Source organism: Osmerus eperlanus, chromosome 12 (genome assembly GCF_963692335.1).
Source record: "Osmerus eperlanus chromosome 12, fOsmEpe2.1, whole genome shotgun sequence".
Classification (NCBI taxonomy): Eukaryota; Metazoa; Chordata; class Actinopteri; order Osmeriformes; family Osmeridae; genus Osmerus; species Osmerus eperlanus.
This window is the reverse complement of record NC_085029.1, coordinates 2,309,212-2,328,118: the sequence shown is the minus strand read 5'-3', so window position 1 is coordinate 2,328,118 and position 18,907 is coordinate 2,309,212. Positions and strand designations below refer to the sequence as shown.

At 48.5% G+C, this 18,907-nt stretch overlaps 1 protein-coding gene across 10 annotated transcripts in view; it reads right to left on the bottom strand.

Moving 5' to 3' along the window:
* Positions 1–18,907, bottom strand: part of usp54b (ubiquitin specific peptidase 54b) — a 62,347-nt gene that overhangs the window by 32,054 nt on the left and 11,386 nt on the right. For all 10 annotated transcript variants that reach the window (XR_009931901.1, XR_009931900.1, XM_062474987.1 and 7 more), the window contains 2 exons: positions 10,724–10,816; positions 6,412–6,546 (listed from right to left, as the gene is read on the bottom strand). Coding sequence is in view for 8 of the 10 variants with exons in the window: in XM_062474987.1 (XP_062330971.1) it covers positions 6,412–6,546; positions 10,724–10,816 (228 nt within the window). In the remaining 2 variants the exon portion in view is untranslated. The remainder of the gene's footprint in view (positions 1–6,411; positions 6,547–10,723; positions 10,817–18,907) is intronic.

Genomic DNA, 18,907 nt, shown 5'->3' with positions numbered 1-18,907 from the left:
AATCTCTGGCCTGACTCTAGTGGGAGACAGGATGCGGACCCAGAATTAACTGTTATTGCTATTACAGTACTGTAGCTTGCTCCAAAACCCTTACCTAGGTGCTCTACTGTATGTTTCTTTCATTGTTTTCTTAGCCTTCGTTGTTTTCCACAGATTCCATTTAGGTGAATTTGTGTTGATGACTTACAGTGAAATTACTGTGACCACTACAGTGACAAGCATGATTGTTCAACAAGCAGTTACTGTACGGTACTGCAGAATGTTTGAATGGAAAATCTGCATCCTGTAAGAAGGACAATTGTGGTGTTTGTGTGATCGTATGATTTACATCATGTCAAACATATCTGAAGTTCAGGGACACGTTATAGTTATTGGTTTGTGGAAAACAATTTACAATAGTGTTTTCAATTCCTCCCAGCAGTGTGTAATTCCTCCCAGCAGTGTGTAATTCCTCCCAGCAGTGTGTAATTCCTCCCAGCAGTGTGTAATTCCTCCCAGCAGTGTGTAATTCCTCCCCGCAGTGTGTAATTCCTCCCAGCAGTGTGTAATTCCTCCCAGCAGTGTGTAATTCCTCCCAGCAGTGTGTAATTCCTCCCAGCAGTGTGTAATTCCTCCCCGCAGTGTGTAATTCCTCCCCGCAGTGTGTAATTCCTCCCACCAGTGTGTAATTCCTCCCAGCAGTGTGTAATTCCTCCCAGCAGTGTGTAATTCCTCCCAGCAGTGTGTAATTCCTCCCCGCAGTGTGTTATTCCTCCCAGCAGTGTGTAATTCCTCCCAGCAGTGTGTAATTCCTCCCAGCAGTGTGTAATTCCTCCCAGCAGTGTGTAATTCCTCCCAGCAGTGTGTAATTCCTCCCCGCAGTGTGTAATTCCTCCCAGCAGTGTGTAATTCCTCCCAGCAGTGTGTAAAGGCTATTCAGAAGGTTGATTGTATTTTATGGTTGTGTGTGTCATTTGAATGCTTAGTTTGGTTTCTATGACAGTTATGTGGTTTTGACTATAATGTTTACTTTTGGGTCAGAAGTCAAGGGTTTGGCCAAAATGGTGTGAGTATCAAGATGTGTGTTTAGGGTTTTGAGAACACATAGTGCATATTCAAGAAATGTGTGTTAACAGCAAGAAAAACTGTAACAAAACCAAGGCATGCTGATAATAAAATGGAATAACATAAGATTATTATTAAAAAATATATTGTAAATAAGTGTATCATAATTAATGTATTTTATTCAACCTTAAATAGCTTTGTTTCGAATGCTCACTCATTCATGCTAAGAAAGCATTATTGAATTGGAAAACTGAATTTAAATGGTAATTGAGAGAAAGAGAGAGTGAGGGAGAGAGAGGGAGAAAGACAGAACAAATGACATAGAGAGAAATAGAGAGAAAAAGAGAGAGATGGAGAGAGAGACAGAAATGAGGGGAGAGACTGAGATGGAGAGAGAAATGAAGAGACAGAGGGAGAGAGGTAGAAACAGAGAGACAGCGAGGTAGAGGGAGACAGAGAGGTAGACAGATAAAAACAAAGGTAGAGACAGAGACAGATAGAGACAGAGGTAGAGAGAGATAGTGTCTGGGTTGTGACCCTTTGTTGGCTACCAGAGGGCCTTGCTGTGTTTTCTTGTTTTTGTATCTGTTAATCTGTTCTCATTATGACATATTGTTTTCACCTGTGCCTTGTTTGTTCTGTGCTTTTTAAGTGGCTTGGATTCTTAGTTCTGTGCTTAGTTTTTCTCTCACATGCCACATATTTCCTTGGTTTTGCTTTTTGACTATAATTTTCCACTTCCAATAAAAGGAGTAAAGACGCTTATTTTGGAGTCTGCTTTTGGGTCCACATTTGGATTCCTGAAAGAAAAACAAAGCCATTATGGACCCAGCGGCTTCAGCCAGAGCACAGCAGCTCTTTGTAGCGGTTGCTCGTCAGGAGGCTGCCTTAGCCCAGCATGATGTTCTGATGACCAAACACGACGGTCTGCTGTCTGACATTCTCGTATCCCTGCAGGAGATTTTCCGGCGATTGCCAGCTACTCCAGACGGGCACCCAGCCAAAGCCACCCAGCCACCGTCCCCTAACCTGGGGGATGCCTCTAACCCTGTGACTGAACCCCGGCTGCCTCCACCGCAGCACTTCTCAGGAGACCCCAGTTCCTGCACTGGTTTCCTGACGCAATGTAGCCTGACTTTCGAATTACAACCCTCATGCAGAGGGAAGTCTGGGCCTCCCTGCTTAGGTTGCTGCCCCGGCGACCCGACCCCCGGATAAGCGGCAGATGACGACGACGACCCTCATCCTTCCCCTCTGACAGGGCCAAGACTGCCTACATTATCACCCTCCTGTCTGGGGTAGCCCTGTCTTGGGCAACAGCCACCTGGGAGGCCCACAGCCCCTTCTGTGCTGGCTACTCGGCCTTTGTGGAGGAGTTCAGACGGGTCTTCGATCATCCCCTCCGAGGAAGGGAGGCCTCAAAGAGACTTTTGTCCATTCGTCAAGGCAGACGCAGTGTGGCGGATTATGCTATACACTTCCGTACCATTGCAGCCACTACCGGCTGGAATCAAGAGGCTCTCATCGTATGCTCCCACAACGGTCTCTCAGAGGATATCCAGGATGAGCTTGCCACCAAATATCCCACCGGCACCCTCAAGGCTCTTATTGACGTGGAGACCCGCTTGGACAATAGACTGAGAGAGAGAGAGTGGGGGCGTAGGTCTGCCATCCATATGCCTGTAACCCCGGTGATGCCAGTACCCCAAGACAGATCTGAGCCCATGCAGTTGGGCAGGACCAGGCTTTCACTTGCCGAACGTGACCGCCGCATGAGGGAGCAGTGCTGCCTGTACTGCGGTCTGCCTGGACACTTTCGAGCTGCCTGTCCCGAGCTTCCGGGAAACGCTCTGACCCGTCCAGACAGAGGTGGTCTGTGACGGGAATCACCCAGACCTCTCCTCTCACGGACACAAGTTTACTTCTGCCAGTCACACTCTCCTGGGGCCACGTTACACATTCCCAACAGGCTTGGGTTGATTCCGGTGCAGCTGGGAATTTCACGGACACTTCCTTAGCCATGAGGCTAAACCTCCCCTCTGAGCCCCTTTCTTCTCCCCTGGTTGTTACCCCCCTGGATGGGCGTCCTCTGGGAAATGGTGAGGTCACCCATCAAACGCCCCCCCTACGCCTCTCAATTCTTCAACACCAGGAAACATCATTCTACCTCATCCAGTTTCCAGTGTTTCCTATAGTCTTAGGCTACCCCTGGCTTCTTCGGCATAACCCCCATATAGACTGGTCCACCAACACTATCCTTGAGTGGGGACCCACCTGCCACGCCACGTGCATCTTCCCCTGTTCCTCAGAAGTCTCTCTCGAGTCCCAAGAGCCCCTTTACCTCTCCCGAGTTCCCCCCATTGTATCATCCACTAAAGGAGGTCTTCAGTAGACACAAGGCCTCCACGTTACCACCACATCGGTCCTATGACTTGCTCCCAAGCTCTGTTCCCCCTAGAGGCCGCATTTTTTCACTGCCCCTTCCAGAGCGGGTGGCTATGGATGGTTACATCAAGGAGCCCCTTGCCTCAGGCTTTATCAAAGCCTCTACCTCTCCTGCCGGAGCGGGGTTCTTTTTTGTGGGCAAGAAGGACGGCGGCGTCCGACCCCTGCATTGCCTACAGGGGCCTCAACAAGATCACGGTCCGAAATCGCTACCCCCTACCCCTCATGTCCACTGCCTTCGAGTTGCTTCAAGAGATCACCAAACTTGATCTGCGCAGCGCTTACCACCTGGTGCGCATAAGGCAGGGGGACGAGTGGAAAACGGCGTTCAACATCCCAACAGGACATTATGAGTATCAGGTTATGCCCTTCGGCCTTACCAACGCCCCGGCTGTTTTTCAGGCCTTGATCAATGATGTCCTCCGGGACATGCTGAACCAGTTTGTCTTTGTTTATCTGGATGACATACTGATTTTCTCCAGGTCTTTGCAAGAACACACCAAGCATGTACAGAGAGTCCTTCGTCGTCTCCTGGATAACCGCTTATATGTCAAGGCAGAGAAGTGCAAATTCCATGTGTCTGAGGTGCAGTTCCTAGGGTTCGTCATTTGTCCAGGTAACATCCAGATGGGTCTTAGGAAAGTCCAGGCCGTTTCCAGCTGGCCTACTCCCACCACTGTGAAGGATGTTCAGCGTTTTTGGGGGTTTGCAAACTTTTACCGCAAGTTTGTGAGAAACTTTAGCACAACGGCGCCACCACTCACGGCCCTCACGAAAGGTAAAGGCTCCAAAGTCATGTGGGGCACGGATGCTGAGGGGGCCTTTCGGGAACTAAAACACTGTTTCACCTCTGTTCTTGTCCTTATCCTCCCCGACCCTGACAAGCCATTCATAGTCGAGGTGGATGGATGTAGGTGGATGCCTCGAACATGGGAGTGGGAGCTGTTCTCTCACAGCTAGGGGTGGACGACAGGCTTCATCCTTGCGCCTACATGTCACATCGCTTGACACCTGCTGAGAGAAGACATGATGTAGGGGACCGGGAGCTGTTAGCAGTGAAACTCGCATTGGAGGAATGGAGACACTGGCTTGAGGGAGCGCAACACCAATTCCTGCGACTGAACCCTCGCCAGGCCCGGTGGTCGCTGTTTTTCAGCCGCTTTCAGTTCACGTTGTCCTACCGGCCGGGGTCCAACAATGTTAAACCCGACTCCCTGTCTCAGGTTTTCTCACCTCCTGGTCATGAGGAACCAGTAGGACCCATCATACCAAGCATGAAAGTGGTGGCTCCGGTTAGATGGGAGATCGAAGCCACCATAAGGAGGGCCCAAGCTCAGGAACCAGACCCAGGAGGGGGTCCTGCTAACCGTCTCTTTGTTCCAACCACTGTCCATTCTTAAGTTCTGCAATGGGGTCATAGTTCTCGCCTTACCTGCCACCCTGGAGTAACTTGGACCCTTGACTTTCTCCAAAGAAGGTTTTGGTGGCCCTCCTTGAAGGAGGACACTCAGACGCTTGTGGCAGCGTGCCCTACGTGTAACCAGGGAAAGGTACCCCATCGACCGCCTCAGGGGTTGCTACTACCGCTCCCCATCCCTCGACGGCCCTGGTCTCACCTCTCAATGGACTTTGTTACCGGGCTCCCACCATCCCAAGGACAGACTACTATTCTTGTAGTGGTTGACCGGTTTTTCAAAGCATGCAGATGTATACCCTTGCCAAAGCTACCGTCTGCCAAGGAGACTGCGGAAAAAGTAATAGAGCATGTGTTCAGACTCTTTGGGATCCCACAGGACATCGTCACAGACAGAGGCCCTCAGTTTACATCCCGCTTCTGGCGTGCCTTTTGTCGACTGCTAGGGACAACGGTCAGTCTGGCTTCCACCCTGAGTCCAACGGACAAACTGAGAGACTGAACCAGGAACTGGAAGCCACACTGAGTTGTATGGCAGCAAACAACCCAACTTCCTGGTCGTCTTTTCTTATGTGGGCAGAGTACGCCCATAACACTCTACGTTCCTCAGCCACCGGCATGTCCCCTTTTGAGTGTCAGTTTGGGTTTGCACCTCTGCTGTTCCCTGACCAGGAGGCGGAGGTCGCGGTCCCTTCTGCTCTACGTTTTGTTCGACGGTGCCGCCTTACCTGGAGGAAGGCTAGGCACAAGCTTCTCCAGACCTCTCGGCATTATCAGCTCCAGGCTAATCGTCGTCGCCGAGTTGCGCCTGCTTTACGTCCTGGTCAACGAGTGTGGCTCTCGACTAGGAACCTGCCTTTGCACATGGAGTCTCGCAAGCTTGCTCAACGTTTCATAGGCCCTTTCCGCATTGCCAGACGAGTGAACCCGGTCGCCTGCCGTCTGGACCTACCCAGGTCTCTAAGGATATATCCCACCTTCCGTGTTTTCTTGTTGAAGCCTATGGTCACATCGCCTTTTACTCCTGCAGTCAGACCGCCTCTCCCGCCTCGGTGCATTGGAGGTCGGCCTGAGTACACGGTGCATCGGCTACTGGATTCCTGCAGAGTAAGGGGTTCTCTTCAGTATCTGGTAGACTGGGAAGGTTACGGCCCGGAGGAGCGTGCCTGGGTCTCTTTCCGGGACATCTTGGACCCCACCTTGATTCATGATTTTCAAGAACGTTGCCCCGACCGTCCTAGGAGGACGAGAGAGAGAGAGAGAGAGAGAGAGAGAGAGAGAGAGAGAGAGAGAGAGAGAGAGAGAGAGAGAGAGAGAGAGAGAGAGAGAGAGAGAGAGAGAGAGAGAGAGAGAGAGAGAGAGAGAGAGAGAGAGAGAGAGAGAGAGAGAGAGAGAGAGAGAGAGAGAGAGAGAGAGAGAGAGAGAGAGAGAGAGAGAGAGAGAGAGAGAGAGAGAGAGAGAGAGAGAGAGAGAGAGAGAGAGAGAGAGAGAGAGAGAGAGAGACTTACGAAGCACTCAGCAGCATCATCCATGATTCCAAGCTGGAATCTCTGCTCATCCTGGAAGGTCTTGGCCAGAGCGCTCCTTAGTGCGTCCGACGGTAACACACGCTCACTGCTGAATTGGAACTGGGCAAAGATGCTCTGCAACGACACAAACACACACACCAATATTAAAAAAAACAAAGTACCAGCCTTGTCTGATCTCCTCACTGATCTTATCACACTGATCTTATCACACAGATCACATCCCACTGATCCCATCACTCTGATTGCATCACACTGATCTTATCACACTGATCTTATCACACTGATCACATCACACTGATCACATCACACTGATCTTATCACACTGATCACATCACACTGATCTTATCACACTGATCTTATCACACTGATCTTATCACACTGATCACATCACACTGATCTTATCACACTGATCACATCACACTGATCTTATCACACTGATCACATCACACTGATCTTATCACACTGATCACATCACACTGATCTTATTACACTGATCACATCACACTGATCCTATCTCACTGAGGGAAACCTTGAGCGTCAGTGTGTGACAGGGATATGTGTGTGTGAGCAGGTGTGTGTGTGTGTGTGTGTGTGTGTGAAGAGGAGTGGAGGTGTGTGAGGAGTTGTGTTTGAAAAGGAGTTGTGTGTGTGACAGGTGTGTGTGAGCAGGTGTGTGTGTGTGTGTGTGTGAAGAGGAGTGGAGGTGTGTGAGGAGTTGTGTGTGAGAAGGAGTGTGTGTATGAGGAGCAGTGTTGGGGGTAACACTTTATGTAATGTAACACGTTACATAATGTTATTACTTAAGTGTATAACAAAGTAATATAACGCGTTCGTTTTTGACATTGAGTAATATTATTACAGTTACTTATTTAAGTAACTTGCGTTAATTGTCCAAGTTACTGCATGAATTCAACAAAAGACTAAAATAGCCTTATAAATATGCAAACACAGCGGCAATCATGGCCGCAGAACGTGTTACGTTTTTGGTGTGGAAATATTCACATTATTTAGCTTTCATTGAAGATATAGGGTTTTTTTTTTGTTTGCAAACTGCTCCCCGACAAAATATTATCTACTGCCAAAAACAACACTTCAAACTTCAAACACCTTGAAAGTTTCCACGGAGAAACAAAGCTGGAAGCAAGCGAAAAATCCACTTTAAACCTTAAGAGAGATGGCAACCCTTTTCCGCAAGTGGCTGTTAACATAGTATAATTTATTCACACAATTATATTATTATTTTTGAATTTATAAGCCTTTTGATGTTTAAGATTGTTTGAAATAATCGTTCTTCTTTGAAGAAACACTATTTTGCGTCTGTAGCCTATGTTCTTGCATTGCAACTTAATCACATTACTCTTACTGAACAATCATAAGTAATAACTAATATATTACTTTTTTGAGTAACTTCCCCCAACACTGGTGAGGAGTTGTGTGTGAGAAGGTATGTTCGTGTGCGTGTGTGAGGAGGAGTGTGTGTGTGTGTGTGTGTGAAGAGGTGTGTGTGCATGTGTGTGAGGTGTGGCCATTTAAAATGTATTGCAGTCATGCTGACAGGGGGGCTGTTGTTTGTGTGTGTGAGCCATTGTGTGTGTGTGAGTGTGTGGGTGAGTCAGTGTGTGTGTGAGTGTGTGTGTGAGAAAGTGTTCATGTGTGAGTGAGTGAGTGTGTGTGTGTGTGTGTGTGTGTGTGTGTGTGTGTGTGTGTGTGCGTTACGGTGGCTTTGCTGACTGCAGCAATGCGCCAAGGAGAATAGAGGGGGAATATACCCTACAGAGAGGAGAGGGGAGGGAGGACTGAAAGGAGGGAGGAAAAAGGAGGAAAGAGAGATGGATAAATAGAGGTAGGGTGAGAGAGCGGAGGTGAAGGGAGACCAAGGAAGTGTGTGTGTCATGTGTGTTTGAGCTGAAAGGAAAATTCCAAAGCATTCCTCTTGTACAAACACCCCAAAAGAAGGCAGGAGCAATCTGCACCAACTACCACATTCATTCATCACTCTCCTCTGGCTTTCCCCCATCTCAAAACCAGGGCCAGGGGAGACAAAGTGTGGGGTTTGTATGATGGTGTGTTGGGTGTGCGAGAGTGTGTGGGGGTGTGTGATGGTAAGGAGGGGTGTGTGTGAGTGTTGGAAGGTGTGTGAGTGTGTGGAGGGGTGTGTGAGAGTATGTGGGGGTGTGTGACGGTGTCTGAAGATGTGGGGGGTGTATGAGGGTATGTGAGGGTGTATGAGGATGTGTTGGAGTGTGTGAGGTTGTGTGGGAGCTGGTGAGGATGTGGAGGGGTGTGTGGGGGTATGTTTATGTGTTCAAGGGTGTTTGAGGGTGTATGAGGGTTTGGAGGGGTGTGTGGGGGTATGTTTGGGTGTGTGAGGGTGTGTGGCAGGGTGTGGAGGGGTATGTGTAGGTGTGTGAGGGTGTGTAGGGGTATGTGTAGGTGTGTGAGGGTGTGGAGGGGTATGTGTAGGTGTGTGAGGGTGTGGAGGGGTATGTGTAGGTGTGTGAGGGTGTGGAGGGGTATGTGTAGGTGTGTGAGGGTGTGTGGGGGTATGTGTAGGTGTGTGAGGGTGTGGAGGGGTATGTGTAGGTGTGTGAGGGTGTGGAGGGGTATGTGTAGGTGTGTGGGGGTATGTGTAGGTGTGTGAGGGTGTGGAGGGGTATGTGTAGGTGTGTGAGGGTGTGGAGGGGTATGTGTAGGTGTGTGAGGGTGTGGAGGGGTATGTGTAGGTGTGTGAGGGTGTGTAGGGTGGATGTGGGTGTGTGAGGATGTGTGCAGGTGTGTGAGGGTGCGGACAGGTGTTTGAAGGTGTTTGCGGGTGTGTGGTTGTATGTGATCATGTGTAAGGGTGTGAGTGTGCGTGTGTGGGCGAGTGATATGTAGTGACAGCGATCCTGATACCTAATCAGAAGACAGAACTTAGCCAGTCATAGTCAAAGTGGTTTCATGACAGTATAGAGAGAATACCACAATACTACAATTGTCTTTGAAATTCTAAAATGATACACTCCTACGTGCCTACATTGTGTGTGTGTGCGGTGTGCATAGCGTATTGTGTGCGTGTGTGTGGTGTGCATAGTGTATTGTGTGTGTGTGTGTGTGTACGTTTGGTCTGTGTGTGTGTTTGTGAAACAACCCACCCTGGGTTCTGCTACCTCAGCACTTTCAGTCAGCCAATTAATTACAGGCACAGGAGACAAAACAGCGTGTAGAACGCACACACTGACACCGCTACACACACACACACACACACACACACACATAAAATAACAGTACGTACACCTACAAATATCCAGCACTGTCTTCTACAAACACTTCTCTACGTTGAGCAGCCATCAGCCGACAGTTAACCCCCCATCCATAAAGATAAACAACTGCATTCAACTTAAAAATTACTTCTTAAAGAAACATCATAATCCAACAGTTTTTAAGACTGATATTATTGGCTAATATTAGCCCTAAAATGTGTGTCAGTTCCAGACAATGCACTAGTAACTTTTTTTCATGTTGAGGATTACTTTTTCATCTGTAAACCTGCCACAGTTTACTACCTAAATGACAGCTTGTTATGTTACAATTCAGGGTAGTTAATGTGACCTTAATGTGAAGTGTTGCTATGTAGTTACATGGTGGTAAATGTATCATTAACGTTGTTATGTGGTTACAGAGTGGTTTTCCTGTATGCAGGGTTTAACAAGCCCTTCACAAGGTGACCACCAATGTAAGACTGGGTGTCACCCCTGGACGGAGTCTTCACTTGATGGGTCTCACACCTCATTGTGTAACTTAATGTCGCATTGCTAGTCATATGTTGATAAGTAAGGGTCAAGATGTGGTCTGTTGTTCTACAGATAATTGTTTGTTATAAAGGGGATTGTGAAGCATTGTTCTGTGGATTCTTCATCTCCTGAGACCTTCTCCTCAGCTCTGGCTTGTCCTACTCCTTCTCCTTGCTCAGCTCTTACTCTTTCTCTCTCTGGTTTACAATAATCAAGGTAGAGTAGGTACAATTTAAAACTTTCACTTTGTAACATGTTTGCCTTGTAATTGATTTCATTCATTTGAAATGTTATTAAATATCTATTTAATTTAACCTTCCTTTGACCATTCTTGCTCTGATTTAAACCCTTGGACTCAAATAACTGTAATGCCATTGGTATTGGCAATCTTTGGTTAATGTTAATATACTGTTCAGTTTCCCGTCTTCCTTTAAACCTACGGGAATTGTTTTGGTTTTTGGCCAATATTTAACCCCCTACACCAACAGGAGACAGAAAGCACGACCACGCTGTTTTACCTTTAAAGCACAGAAGATGCAGGAGTCCTCCATGCACTTATGTGTGGTTAGTTGCCGGAAACTTCTGCGAAAAATATCAAGATGCCACAGGACCTGGCAGAGAAAACACACAGACACACACCATGAATGTTCATGTTTAATCAATAACTTGTGTGTGAGTTTGTGTGTGTCTGTGGGTTAGTCTCCATGTGTCCTCGATGCTTAACAGCATTGGGAATATCAGATTTGATCTGGCATTGACATTTTATTTCACTCATGAAATTCCGCCAGTCAGCCAGTCAGTCAGCCAGGCGGTCTGACAGTCAGACAAATAGACAGACAAATAGACAGACAGGCAGTCGGTTGGTTGGTCAGACATTCAGTCACATGCAGTCCGTCAGACAGACAGACGGCATTCAGACATACAGATAGTCAGTCAGTCAGACTAACATCACAGCCCCCTGGACTTACCTTACAGTCCCTTGGATTAACCCCACAATCACAGTCCATGCACAGATATTTACTAAAACGTTTAGCAGGCACATCTCTGTGTGTGTATGAAAAAGCGAGAGTGAGTGAAAGGTAGAATAAAAATGGAGAGAAGGATGACAAATTGCATGATTGAGTCAATATCTCTCTTTCACGTCCCTCTCCCCATCCTCCACTCTCTCCCTCCCTCCCTCTTCCCCTCCTTCCCTCCTTTATGTAGTTTATCTAGTTGTGATGAATTGGCTTACAGCTGAGAGACACAAGCAATACAGCGGGCACAGAAAGGGCATACTCTCTCTCTCTGGCTCTCACTCTCTTTCTCTGCCTCTCCCTCTCTCTCTGGCCAGCTATCCCTTTCTCTCTCTGGCCATCTCACTCCCTTTCCTTCTCTCTCTCTCTGGCCATCCCTTCCGCTCTCTCTCACTCTCTGCCTCTCCCCCTCTCTCTCTCTGGCCATCCTTCTCTCTCTCTGGCCATCTCTCTCTCCCTTTCCTCCCTTCTCTCTCTCTCTCTCTCTCTCTCTCCTCTCTCCGTCTTAAGTTTGTACAGAGTCTTGTTTATGGGGAGGGTGTTTGGAGAGTGTTGGTAGTGGCTGTGCTGTGCAGGGTGACGGGCCTGGCCTTGGACAAGAGCCTGTCTCTGGTCACAAACTCCCCCGGGGCTGCTCCCCTCAGGCAGGAAGCTGCGCAGCATCAGAACCAAAACAACCAGGTTAAAGAACAGCTTCTTCCCAGAAGCTGTCAGACTTATTAACTCTGCCACACTCCAGAACTGACAAACTGAACTTTTGTCCTAAAAGTTGCACTGCATTGTATTACTTGCTGCTAATTTCTCTGTTTTTTTGTATGTATCTATGTGTGTGTATGATTGGTTATCTGTATTTATTTATGATGAGTAGTTTAATTATTTATTTGTCAGTGGTTTTAACCTCAGTACCTAATTTTGTTCCAGCTCATGTACCATGTTTTGGAAGGACAATAAAAATCCTTATCCTTATGATTCCTTTACAGGGGGTTGTTCAGTGTGTGGCCATGGACAGATTTGAAAAAGTAATCTGCAGGTGACTTTCATGTCTCCTGGAGGAGTTGCTGCTGTGAGGAGCATGCCGGGACATCACTGTCTGCATCAGGGGCTGTCAGACAGGTTGAGGCGGGCCAACCTTGTTACACTGAGGGACCTTGTTGTGGTGAGGGGCCCCATCTTAATGGACACTGCTCCAGAAGTGGAGAGATTGGGACTATGGATGTCAGGGAGACCCTGAGGAGGACTGGGGTTGGAGGTACCCAGGGAGGAAGAATGGGGCTTGGGATACCCATGGAGGAGGACTGGGGTTGGAGGTACCCAGGGAGGAGGACTGGGGTTGGAGGTACCCAGGGAGGAGGACTGGGGTTGGAGGTACCCAGGGAGGACGACTGGGGTTGGAGGTACCCAGGGAGGAGGACTGGGGTTGGAGGTACCCAGGGAGGAGGACTGGGGTTGGAGGTACCCAGGGAGGAGGACTGGGGTTGGAGGTACCCAGGGAGGAGGACTGGGGCTTGGGATACCCATGGAGGAGGACTGGGGTTGGAGGTACCCAGGGAGGAGGACTGGGGTTGGAGGTACCCAGGGAGGAGGACTGGGGTTGGAGGTACCCAGGGAGGAGGACTGGGGTTGGAGGTACCCAGGGAGGACGACTGGGGTTGGAGGTACCCAGGGAGGAGGACTGGGGTTGGAGGTACCCAGGGAGGAGGACTGGGGTTGGAGGTACCCAGGGAGGAGGACTGGGGTTGGAGGTACCCAGGGAGGAGGACTGGGGTTGGAGGTACCCAGGGAGGAGGACTGGGGTTGGAGGTACCCAGGGAGGAGGACTGGGGTTGGAGGTACCCAGGGAGGAGGACTGGGGTTGGAGGTACCCAGGGAGGAGGACTGGGGTTGGAGGTACCCAGGGAGGAGGACTGGGGTTGGAGGTACCCAGGGAGGAGGACTGGGGCTTGGGATACCCATGGAGGAGGACTGGGGTTGGAGGTACCCAGGGAGGAGGACTGGGGTTGGAGGTACCCAGGGAGGAGGACTGGGGTTGGAGGTACCCAGGGAGGAGGACTGGGGTTGGAGGTACCCAGGGAGGACGACTGGGGTTGGAGGTACCCAGGGAGGAGGACTGGGGTTGGAGGTACCCAGGGAGGAGGACTGGGGTTGGAGGTACCCAGGGAGGAGGACTGGGGTTGGAGGTACCCAGGGAGGAGGACTGGGGTTGGAGGTACCCAGGGAGGAGGACTGGGGTTGGAGGTACCCAGGGAGGAGGACTGGGGTTGGAGGTACCCAGGGAGGAGGACTGGGGTTGGAGGTACCCAGGGAGGAGGACTGGGGTTGGAGGTACCCAGGGAGGAGGACTGGGGTTGGAGGTACCCAGGGAGGAGGACTGGGGTTGGAGGTACCCAGGGAGGAGGACTGGGGTTGGAGGTACCCAGGGAGGACGACTGGGGTTGGAGGTACCCAGGGAGGAGGACTGGGGTTGGAGGTACCCAGGGAGGACGACTGGGGTTGGAGGTACCCAGGGAGGAGGACTGGGGTTGGAGGTACCCAGGGAGGACGACTGGGGTTGGAGGTACCCAGGGAGGACGACTGGGGTTGGAGGTACCCAGGGAGGAGGACTGGGGTTGGAGGTACCCAGGGAGGAGGACTGGGGCTGGGGATACCCAGGGAAGAGGTCTGGGGCTGGAGGTACCCAGGGAGGCCCTGAGGAGGGCTGCAATCTACTCACCGCAGGGTCAGCAGGCCTGGGGTCAGGGACGTCAACAAACAGGGAATCATTTCCATGACTGAGCATGATCCCTACTCTTTCCTCCACATACTGTCTGGACACAGTGCAGGGAAGGCAGTACAGAATGTGTGTAAAGGTCCCGAACTGGGAGAAATTGAAAGTCAGAGTTGACATCCCATGAGGGCAGATGTTGGGTTGCAAGCGGAGGTGCGGCCAGCCTAAAGAGAGCTCTATATAAACCACCACTGACGAAGAATGAATGTTTCTGTTTCAGTCATTAACCCACAAACAGAAAGTAGGGCTCTGTTATGAGTCCAGGGGAATGTGAGACACTCCGTATGTTGCTTTGTTTATAAGCTGGGTTGTTCCGGGCCGTGAGAGAAGTCTTCACTACTTTATCCGAGGATATTGTTACCACAAAAAAGGAAAACAAATTTTTTATTTAGTTCATTTTCTTTTGGGGCAGGCCAGGCTGGCGATCTGCCACAGCAGAAAATGGAGGGAGGACATTAGTGAGGGCTGTTCCTGTGCTGTGTTTACAGCACGGAAACAGGTAGTGAGGGCTGTTCCTGTGCTGTGTTTACAGCACGGAAACAGGTAGTGAGGGCTGTTCCTGTGCTGTGTTTACAGCACGGAAACAGGTAGTGAGGGCTGTTCCTGTGCTGTGTTTACAGCACGGAAACAGGTAGTGAGGGCTGTTCCTGTGCTGTGTTTACAGCACGGAAACAGGTAGTGAGGGCTGTTCCTGTGCTGTGTTTACAGCACGGAAACAGGTAGTGAGGGATGTTCCTGTGCTGTGTTTACAGCACGGAAACAGGTAGTGAGGGCTGTTCCTGTGCTGTGTTTACAGCACGGAAACAGGTAGTGAGGGCTGTTCCTGTGCTGTGTTCCTGTGCTGTGTTTACAGCATGGAAACAGGTAGTGAGGGCTGTTCCTGTGCTGTGTTCCTGTGCTGTGTTCCTGTGCTGTGTTCCTGTGCTGTGTTCCTGTGCTGTGTTCCTGTGCTGTGTTTACAGCACGGAAACAGGCAAGATCAGGATGGAGTAGGTTTTTATAAATCAATGAAAGACATTGACACCTTTCTACATACTGTTTATGGGGGTGGGACTGTCACGTATGTAATTTTTGTGGACGCGTTACGTTAGGAGTATGTCCTTTACTCATGTTGTAGCATTTCAATATCTGTGTTGTTGATTCTTTGATTGTGATTGTGGTTTTGTGTCTGTGCTTGATTTCGTGATGGGCTCCGTGGGTCATGAGGATGTATGTTTTTATGAAGCATAGTGTCCAGCCTACGCAGAAGTGACCAATAAAGGTGTGTTCAAAACTCAACTCACTCTGTTCATCCCCCCCTTCTCTCTCTCTCTCTGGTCATTCCTCTCTCTCTCTCTCTCTCTCTGGTCATCCCTCTCTCTCTCTCTCTGGTCATCCCTCTCTTCTCTCTCTCTCTCTCTCTCTCTCTCTCTCTCTCTCTCTCTCTCTCTCTCTCTCTCTCTCTCTCTCTCTCTCTGGTCATCTCTCTCTCTCCCTCTTTCTCTCTCTCTCTCTCTGGTCATCCCTCTCTCTAAGAGTGATTAGTATGGGGGCTGATGAGAAACCTCAATTACTCTAGCAAGAACACACATGGCCAGGACTTATTTCTCCCAGCAGAATCAGGAGGTTTCTTTCATTAGATGATTTTCAGGAGAGCGGGATGAGCGGCTGTCTCTAAGATTAGCATTTAGCTTGTTCTTGTACTTTATAAATGTAGCTCAAGGTGTGTTTGGAGAGTTAGTGGTTAGCATTAGCCACCTTGCTACTGTAGTGGAAGGTATGAAGGGTTGGATCCTTGTATTCAAAACTCAATCCATTTATTGATTACATGATAACACTCAGCTGAGGTGTAGATCAAGCATTTTGGGATTATTGGTATTTGCACTAATACTTACAAATCTTTTAAAAAGCCATGATGAAACTATGAGTACATTTAGTACAAAGTATGTGTATGTGTACCAAACATGCAAGTGTGAGACACGTGATTTGGGTACTTTTAGTTTACATGTTTCCTCTGAATCCAAACAAAAGAATCTGTAAAGTTTTTGGATGCGACACAATGCCTAGACAGAGTGCCAGTCGTGATGGGGATTCAGGACTAAGCCATGCCAGGCATACAACTGGTGAATGTCAGATAGAGGCTCCCATTCCACAGAATCCCCTGCCTATGACCTTGACCTTGACCCTGCTGTGACCTTGACCTTCTGGCCCTGCTGTGACCTCCTACAGACCCAAAGCTGACCCAAATCTTGCAGTTCTGTTTAGGAAGACAAGCTGTAAAGACAGCCTATCGACTCTTCTCCCTCTACTTTTGTGTCTATCCTTAAATGGGGTTTGGTTTGCTTCCCTCCATCTCTCCCTCCCTTCTTCACCACCTCTCTTCTCTCCTTTTCTTCCTCTCCCACTCTTTCACATGTCCTTGCTGTGGCCCAATTCTTCCTCCGCCAAAGCTACTCTGCATGTCTTTGTTGAGCTTTTTTTATTCACAAACAAACTCTCTCCCTCTCCCTCCCTCTCGCCATATCTATTCGCTCCATGTCCCTGTGGCCCCTCTCTCCTCTCTTTCTCTCTCAGCCACCCCTCCATCAGCTCTCTGCTCTCGTTCCTCACCCAGCTCTCCAGGGGTCAGCCTCACTCTGTTTCTACTTCCTGTGTGTAGCTGTACAGGGGCCGGCCCAGCACAGCAGGAGGTCTGGAGCAGAGGAGGAGCGTGAGAGAGGATTACCTAAACACTGGCCTGCTGCTGCTCGTGTTACAAAACACACACACACAATCTCTCACACTTACACAATCTCTCTCATGCACACATCAAGGTTATAGTCGTAAAATAACTAAATAACGAAAACTAGGTGGTAAAAAACATTGTCGTTAACTGAAATAAAAAGGCATTACAAAAAAACGATAACTGACTTAGGGCCGTATCTTGCACCCAGCGCAAATGACTTTCTCAACGACGCAAGTATCATTCCTAGTTTGCACTCGACGCAAAGCGGACTTTTCCCTCAATAGATGCAAGTCGGTAAATTAGGAAATGACCTTGCGCTTCCGGGGGCGGTTCAGCGAAAAAAGGAGGCGTGTTCCGGCGCAAACGTTCCCTGGTGCTATTTTGCAGTTTCAGAAAAACAATTCCTCCACAGACCAGGAAAAACGTAGTCTCGAGTCAATGGCGCGTTATTCAGATGCTATTTTAAGGGCGCAAGCTTGGCCCGTGCACACTGTTGGCGAGGCCAGGAGAAATCATGAGAAATCTCTATGTATGTGAACTTGATTTGTAACAACTGTGGCTATTTCATCCCACGAATCAGAATTCGGTTTATTCACCATGTAGCCTATGTTACACAAACACGGAATTTACTGTGGCAGGAAGGTGCAAACAGTAAACATATACGGGCTTAAATTAAGTTAAAAAGTACAATGGTTAAACAAATTCTAGGAACTAAACAATTAAAAAATATAACAATTTAAAAAATTAAATATATATAAAAATAAGAATAGAATTTGAATGAGCAGCATGAGTGGGCAACTTAGTGCAATGAGAAAACTGCTCTGCCTTTCCTATACATGTGTATACATGTCACTTCACTATCTTTCACGGCCCTGATGAGAACGTTTAATAGCAACTATAGATATATATAAACACTAGCCCCCCTATTTTGCCGATCTGAAACGCAAGTATCAAAAAGCAAAGCGCAAGTAACTTTGTGGGCGGGACTCCGGCTCGGTTGCTATTTTGCCGGCGGGATAAATGACTTTGCGCCTGCCGCAAATCTAAAATGGGTTGGTCCGAAGTAGCTACATTACTAATGGGTGTGGTTTGGGCGTAACGTGCAATAAACCAATCAGAGCGTCATCTCACATTCCCTTTAAGAGCAGCGCTTGTTCCATGGCGGATTGCTATTATAACGGCGGATTTACCAGGCGCACGCCAGGAGCGGTTCACAGCTAAGGAGACCGATGTTCTAGTCAGGGCCGTAACAGATAGATAAGTGACATTTTATGGGAAAGGCAGAGCAGTTTTCTCATTGAACTAAATTGCTCGCTCATGCTTCTCATTCAAATTCTTATTCTTATTTTTATATAGCCTACCCTATATTTTATTTTTAAATAGTTTAGTTCTTGGAATTAGTTTAACTATTGTACTTTTTAACTTAATTTAAGACCCGTATATGTTTATTGTTTGCACCTTCCTGCCACAGTAAATTCCGTGTTTGTGTAACATAGGCTACATGGCGAATAAACCGAATTCTGATTCTGATTCTGATGGAGATGGGAGAAGAAACCCACCCAAATTAGCTTCGGTTAAACAGGCGTGGGAGAAAATTGCCACAATTGTTACAAATCATGTTCACATACATAGAGATTTCTCATGAAAATGTTTTTATAAACATTGAAGAAATGTAACACGCCATAAATCAAAACAATGTAACGTAGCTTCGCAGAAAGAAGACCCTGGCCTCGCCAGAAGTGTGCACGGACCAAGCTTGCGCCCTTAAAATAGCATTTGAATAATGCGCCATTGACTTTAGACCACGTTTTTCCTGGTCAGTGGCAGGAATTGTTTTTCGGAAACTTCAAAATAGCACCAGGGAACGTTTGCGCCGGAACACGCCTCCTTTTTCGCTGAACTGCCCACGGGAGCGCAATGTCATTTCGACGTGCATCTGTGGAGGGAAAAGTCCGCTTTGCGTCGAGTGCAAACTAGGAATGATACTTGCGTCGTTGACAAAGTCAATTGCGCTGGGTGCAAGATCGGGCCCTAGATGTCTTACGGCGGAGTCTAGAACGTCCGCACGTGGCGGCCATCTTGCGACAGTCAACTCCCTCACCCATAACATTGTGTTGAATCTACATGTACTTTTTAAATGACCATAACTTGCTCAATTTTCAACCGATTTTGAAACGGTTTGGTTTGTTATCAACGTCAGAGATGTCGTTATTCCACT